The sequence below is a fragment of the Malania oleifera genome, chromosome 2, assembly GCF_029873635.1.
Source record: "Malania oleifera isolate guangnan ecotype guangnan chromosome 2, ASM2987363v1, whole genome shotgun sequence".
Lineage (NCBI taxonomy): Eukaryota > Viridiplantae > Streptophyta > Magnoliopsida > Santalales > Ximeniaceae > Malania > Malania oleifera.
The window spans coordinates 31,393,609-31,400,387 of NC_080418.1; the positions used below are offsets into that span (position 1 = coordinate 31,393,609).

Genomic DNA, 6,779 nt, shown 5'->3' on the forward strand with positions numbered 1-6,779 from the left:
TTAAGATGAACCTAAAGATGTTGAAGAGGCTCTCAAAGATGATTTTTGGATAATTGCTATGCAAGAAGAATTAAACCAATTTGAAAGAAGCAAAGTATGACAATTAGTACCTAAACCTGAAAATCATTCGATCATACGAACTAATGGGTATTTAGAAATAAAAAGGATGAGAATGGTATAGTCATTAGAAACAAAGCTAGACTTGTAGCTAAAGGGTATAACCAAGAAGAAAGGATTGACTATGATAAAACCTTTGCCCTTGTAGATAGAATGGAAGCTATAGGAATGCCGTTAGCTTATGCTTTCTACAAAGAATTTAAGTTATACCAAATGGATGTCAAAAGTGCATTCATAAATGGGTATATTAATGAAGAGATATATGTTGAACAACCCCCTGATTATGAAAATATAGAAAATCCTAATCATGTGTTTAGACTAACTAAGGCTTTGTATGGATTAAAACAAGCCCTTAGGGCTTGGTATGAAAGACTTAGTGGATTTATAATTGAGAAGGGATTTTCAAGAGGAAAAATTGATAGTACCTTATTCATTAAAACAAAGAAAGATGACATACTTTTAATTCAAATCTACATAGATGATATAATATTTGGTGCCACTAATGAACATCTATGTAAAGAATTTGCAAAATGTATGCAAGAAGAATTTGAAATAAGCATAATGGGAGAATTAAACTATTTGCTTGGACTTCAAATCAAACAAGCAAAGAATGAGACTTTTATAAGTCAATCCAAATACATAAAAGAAATGAAATAAAAATTCGGTATGGAAAATAGTAAACCCATAGGAACACCTATGAGTACCTCCATCAGCCTAGACAAAGATGAAAAAGGAAAACCCGTAGACAAAAAGTATATCTAACAACCAATTGATTCGACATAATGTTTAGAGTGTGTATGTGTGCACGTTTTCAATCAGCACCTAAGGAATCACACCTAATAGCTGTTAAGAGAATCCTAAGATACTTAATAGGCACTATGGACTTAGGACTATGGTACCCTAAGGACATCGGTTTTGAAATGATTATTTATTCAGATGCGGACTATGCATGGTGTAAAATAGATAGAAAAAGTACAAATGACTCATGCCACTTCTTAGGAAGATCTTTAGTTTCTTGGTCCTCTAAAAAACAAAACTCCATGACTTTGTCAACTGCTAAGGCTGAATATGTAGCAGCTGAGAGTTGTTGTGCACAAACACTATATATGAAACAACAGTTAAGAGATTTTAACTTAGAATACACAACTATACCAATTAAGTGTGACAATACGAGTGCGATAAATATATCCAAAAATCCCATTTCACACTCAAGAACCAAACACATTGACATAAGACATCACTTCCTAAGAGATCATGTTCAAAAAGAAGACGTCATTCTAGAATTTATCAATACAAATGATCATTGGACTGATATCCTCACTAAACCTCTCTCAGAAGATAGATTCATAACCATTTGAAGAGAGTTTGGTCTACTACATGGTAGAGAAACTAAGTGAAAGAATAAAACTTAAAGAAAAATCTACAGTCAGCCAACTAACTCTAAAGTTAGCTGAGTGACTGAATTAGTTTTCTTAGAATAGAGGCCAGTCAGCCAACTGTCTCTGAAGTCAGCCGACTGACTGAAGTATTCTTCTTGGACCAGAGAGCAGTTAGCCAACTGACCTTGAGGTCAGCCGATTGGCTGATAGAAAAACCCTAGGCTCGTTTATAAAACTCAAGCCATTTGAGTGGTCAATCAACTGACCTGGGGTTTGTCTCCTCGTGTGCTTTCAATTTTTTGTTTGTACTTTGATATGTTGTATGACCAAACACTTAGCTTGGTTGCTTTACTTGTTTCTTTCCCCTTGTTTTTTGAATGATGACCAAAGGGGGGGGAGAGGTTGTGAAAAGAAAAAATGGAATATGATGTTTATGATGTATGGAGATGTTATATTTATGATGTGTATGTAATATTAATGATGTATATGGAATATGGAATATTTATATGATAATGTGTATGGAATATAAATATTTATGATGAACATGTTAAACAATGATGAGCCTTACTTGACTTTGAACATACTGTTATCTTTGACTTTGAGCATATTGTTATCTTTGACTTTGAGCATATTGAATATTTCCACATGTTATACATATTTGATGTCACATGTTAAAGAATGCTTATAATAAGGGGAAGCCTTTTCATAGGAACCCTCATCTTTACTCCTTATTTGTCATCATCAAAAAGGGGGAGATTGTTGGCCTAACTGGGTTTTTCAATCTTATTTTGATCATAACAAATGAATGATGTTTTAACTTGTGTTGTTAAGTGACTTTATTTCAGGTCTAAGTAAAAGGACACTCATGGTTAATCATGGAAAGTAAGCCGAAAATCAAAGTCAATCAAATGAAAGCTTCTCATTATATTGAAGTAATGAATGACAAATGAAGAGCTTAAAGGCTAAGCAGGTCTTGAAGTAAAGACTGAACCTCAAGAGGCTGCAAGACTTAGTGATTAAGGAGATCATGCTTAAAAGGATATTTGTAAGTACTTCAAGTTATTACTATTTAGATATGTGAAGCTCCTTAAAATACATGGACTTAGAGACCTATTTTAAAGTCCCGAAAATATTTTATGAAAGACCAAAACAAGAGAGCAAAATTAAATTTGAAAACCAAAAATGCAAAATTAGAAAAAGGACTGGTCACCGACTGACCAGAAAATACTTTGGGTTTAGTTAGCCGACTGACAGAAAACCTATAGCAAAGTTAACTGTCTAGTCGACTGACTCGATGAACTAAAAACACCCAGCTGACTGATAGTGCCTAGCAGACTAACCATTTTGAACGTGGTTCAGTCAGTTGACTGACAATTATTTTTTGAAGAGACAGAATGGTGTCAGCCATCTGTCTAGCCGTCTGAGTAGTACAAAAATGACCCAATCGAGTGAGTAAGCCGACTAACTGTACGAAAATTTTTGAATTTCGAACTATACGGGAAGTTTTTCAAAATTGATTTTATAATTTAATATCTTTTGAAACGTTACCTAAATACTTCATGTTAAATGAATAAACTTTTTTTTTTTAAGAAGTTTATAAATACCTCAATTGCTTAATGAAATAATATGCTCAAGCAATACACGTTTTCTACGCTAAAGTTCTCCTAAAACTCATACTTGCTCACACTCTTGCTGGGGGAAACTTTACGAAATTACTGGTTGATTAAAAAGCTTTGATTCTGATTTGCAACTAAAATCTTTATACCATTAAGAAAGAACCATTGGTGACTTCTAAACCTTAATCTTCACATTTTCTATTTAGTTTTGGTTTTAGAGTACGATTAGTGATTTAACTTGTACAACTTGTTCTGTGTTTGAGAGTATTTTTGTATGCAGATATTCGTTCCTTTCTATTAGATCTTTGACAGCTCAAGGTATAGTTGAATCATTGCACCAAACATAAGTTGTTGCTTGGAGAGGTTTCTCTTCTTTTAAAAGAGATTGGTTGTTGTAAAGGTTTTTGTTCCACCCAGAAGGAATAAGGTATAGTGAAATCCTTAAGTGGTTGACCTAAGGCGAGGACGTAGGTTGGGGTAAACCGAACCTCATAAAAACAGCGGTGTCACTCTCTTTCCCTTACTCTCTTTAAATTCCAGCAAAAATATAAATTTTGTGGATGTTGTAATTCTTTCAATCATAAAAATAACGTATATTGGAAATTAAATAAATCAAAACTTAATTTGTTCTTAGGCTTGTGGAAACTGAAAGAGAGTACATTGATTAATCAATATTTTGCGAAAACTGTAAGGGAGTACGTTGATTGGTTAACAACCCAAAACCTATTAGCAGAAGATTTATTTGAAATTTGATTTTGGAAATAGTATTTGAATGTTATTTTAATCCTCAATTCAAAAGCCAACTATAGGACTTGCACATTCATATACAAGGCTGTTGAATATTGCAAAGCAAATATTGATTACTTGTATTGTGTTTGTTTGATTTGAACAGTTAATCAATTAGTTGTGTATGTTGTGGTTGTGAATTGAATATAAGAAGTAAATGTTTGAGTGGATTGCCTAATCAACAAGAATATAAGAAATTTTTAAAAAATTGTAAAAAGTTAAGAACTTATAAAAAAATTATAAGGAATTTTAAATAATCCAATTCACCCATAACTAAACCTTAGGTTTCAAATTGAATTCGTGGGCATATGTGCCCTTTCAAAGTCTCTATTCAGATTCTGTGTAGAAGAGCTAGGCCTGACACTCTAATGTGGAAACCCTACTTGCTTCCACGACATCCCACAGTGTTGATCAAATCAATGGGTGTGACACCCCTTTTAACTATTATGCTCAGAAGCCTCTTTGCCTCGTTTTTGCGATTCAACTTACATAATTCGCTTATTATAGGATTACAAACAGACGTATCAGCTCTAAATCCTTTCTTCTCCATCATGGCATGCAACCTGCAAGCTTCATCTATGAATCCTCTCTTACAGCAGCCATCAATCATTGCATTAAACACAGCCTCGTCTAATTCAATTCCCTCATTCTGCATTTCATTTACACATATCTTTGCCCCTTCAACATCTCCAATTCTGCAGAGGCTACTGATTAAGGTCCAATATGTGTCGGCATTAGGACCAAGGCCTCTATGGGCCATTTTATCGAGCAGTGAAAATGCACTTTCTGTATTCCCTAATCTGCAGTAGCCACCCAAAATTGAATTGTACAAATAGGTTTCCACTACGAAACCTTTGTCATGCATCTCCAAAATCAACGTTTCGGCATTTTCACTCTTGCCAGAGCTTGAAAATCCATCAATCAAAAGCTTATATGTGGTGTCATCGAAAGTCACACCTTGCTTTTCCATCAGAAGCAAAATTTCATCCAACTCCTCAAAACTCCATCTCTTAGTACATGCATCTATTAGTGTATTGTATGTAATGATGTTGGGTTTGATCCCTCTACTCATCATCTCCTCCGTCAATTCCCTACCCCTTCTCAAATCTCCACCCTTACACAACCCGTCCACCACAACAGTCAGTGAATACACAGAAATCTCAATACCCGATTGAAGCATTCCGTCAAAAAACTGTAGAGCTAACCCCAGCTGATCAAGTCTCTTTAGGGCAAGTAAATGGACAGTGCAAGTCCTCTCATCAATCTCGATTCCGTTGTTCTTCATAAAATCGAAGGTCGCTGAAGCTTCCTTGAACATCTTTTTATCCGAATAAACTTTGAGAATCGAATTGAATAACTTTGCCACGACCTTTGGTTCTTTAGAGCAACTCTCAACAGCAGAAGCAATGGCAGAAAAAGGGTACTCTAAAATTTCACTGGTGGAAACATATTTCAAGAGTTTCTCAGCATCTGCGAACCTTCCGGCCTTGAGTAGCCTGCAAATTATGGTCAGATGGGCTCGGAGGTCAGGCTTGAAGGAGATGAGAGCTTCATTTTTGAGAAGAAAATTGAAGAAATGTAAGCAATTTGAGGCTTTGATTTGTGGATCTGAGAGAATGCCGTGCAGTGTGGTGGGATTCAAATCTGAGAGGAAGCTAGTGGTGGTGGTGGGAAGAAGGTGATTTGAATCTGAGGTGTTTGCGATTGTGGAGACGATATCTGCAATCCTTCGATCAGGTTCAGGGGAAGTGCTAGGAGGCCGGATTCTTTTGACTGTTTTGAGAGTTTTGAGTAATTTCTGGATTGACATTGGTTATGGACCTCGGGGAGGATCGATCAGACCCGACTGTCGTCGTCTTTTTAGAGTGACCGGTAATTTAGAACGTTGCTTGTTTTGTGTGTATATAAATAAAATAAAAACTCGACCCAATTGACAAATGGATGAGCGGATAACTAATCCTATTTTCAGAATAACAAAACAAATTAAAATTGTGTAAATAACATAATAAATTCCAAATAATTATTAATAGAACAAAATATATTGACTTCTCTAGTAGTTTAGTAAAAAGACAATGATTTTCCTTAGATTTCAAATATTTTAAAGTCTTCTTCTTAATTTTAAAGAATTTTAGAAACAAATGGATACAAACCTCCTTTTATATTTTACAAAAAAAAACAAAAAGTTTTGAGCAGATGTTTGCAACTTTTTGGAAAATCTCAGGAGAGATTTTTGGTATTTTTGTAATCTCAGGAGAGGTTTATGACATTTTTGAAATTTCAGGGAAGGTCTTTATCTTTTTGTTAAACTTCAAGAGAGGCGAATGCTTTTTTTCTTTAAAATATTCCATTACATTTGTCATTAATGAGTACACTGAAGATGTTGGTGTCATGTAAGTCCATGCTTCCCAAATTCATGGATAGAGGGCATTTGCAACCTTGCTAGCTTGCTGGATAATGGGATCCAGAACTGTCAGTCGATCTTGCATGGCATGAAACACTGTGATTGCAATGTTGAGCTGCTCTTTAGTCTCCCTAATGGAAGCCTGGAGGGTTGCACAATGCTCATTTTTTATTTAGATAATCCAGTCCAACATTTCATTATATAAGTTTTCTTTGTTGATCTCTTGTTGTTGTTCACGAATCCTAGCCTAAGCTTCCCAAAGTCTATGCCCCAATTCTTTATTGACGGCCATCAGTCTCTTGATCTATACCTCTGCATTCATGTTTTGTTGAACCCTTTTGAGCAGATCAACATTTTCAGCTTTCAACCCTTCTTTCTATTTCTTCAACCTTTATTTTTCTTCTACCAATTTGTTGATTTCTAACTGTAGCCTTTTCTTCCCTTTTTCGAACTCAATATTCTCCCATCCTTGCCCCAATT

General features: G+C 35.0%; 1 protein-coding gene across 1 annotated transcript; it reads right to left on the bottom strand.

Annotated features, from left to right (window-relative positions):
* Window positions 1-4,106: 4,106 nt before the first annotated feature.
* LOC131149163 (pentatricopeptide repeat-containing protein At2g28050) lies at window positions 4,107-5,766 on the bottom strand. The gene has a single exon (XM_058099336.1). It carries the CDS (start codon window positions 5,706-5,708, stop codon window positions 4,278-4,280), a length of 1,431 nt encoding a protein of 476 aa, XP_057955319.1. The 5' UTR covers window positions 5,709-5,766; the 3' UTR covers window positions 4,107-4,277.
* Between the last annotated feature and the right edge of the window lie 1,013 nt (window positions 5,767-6,779).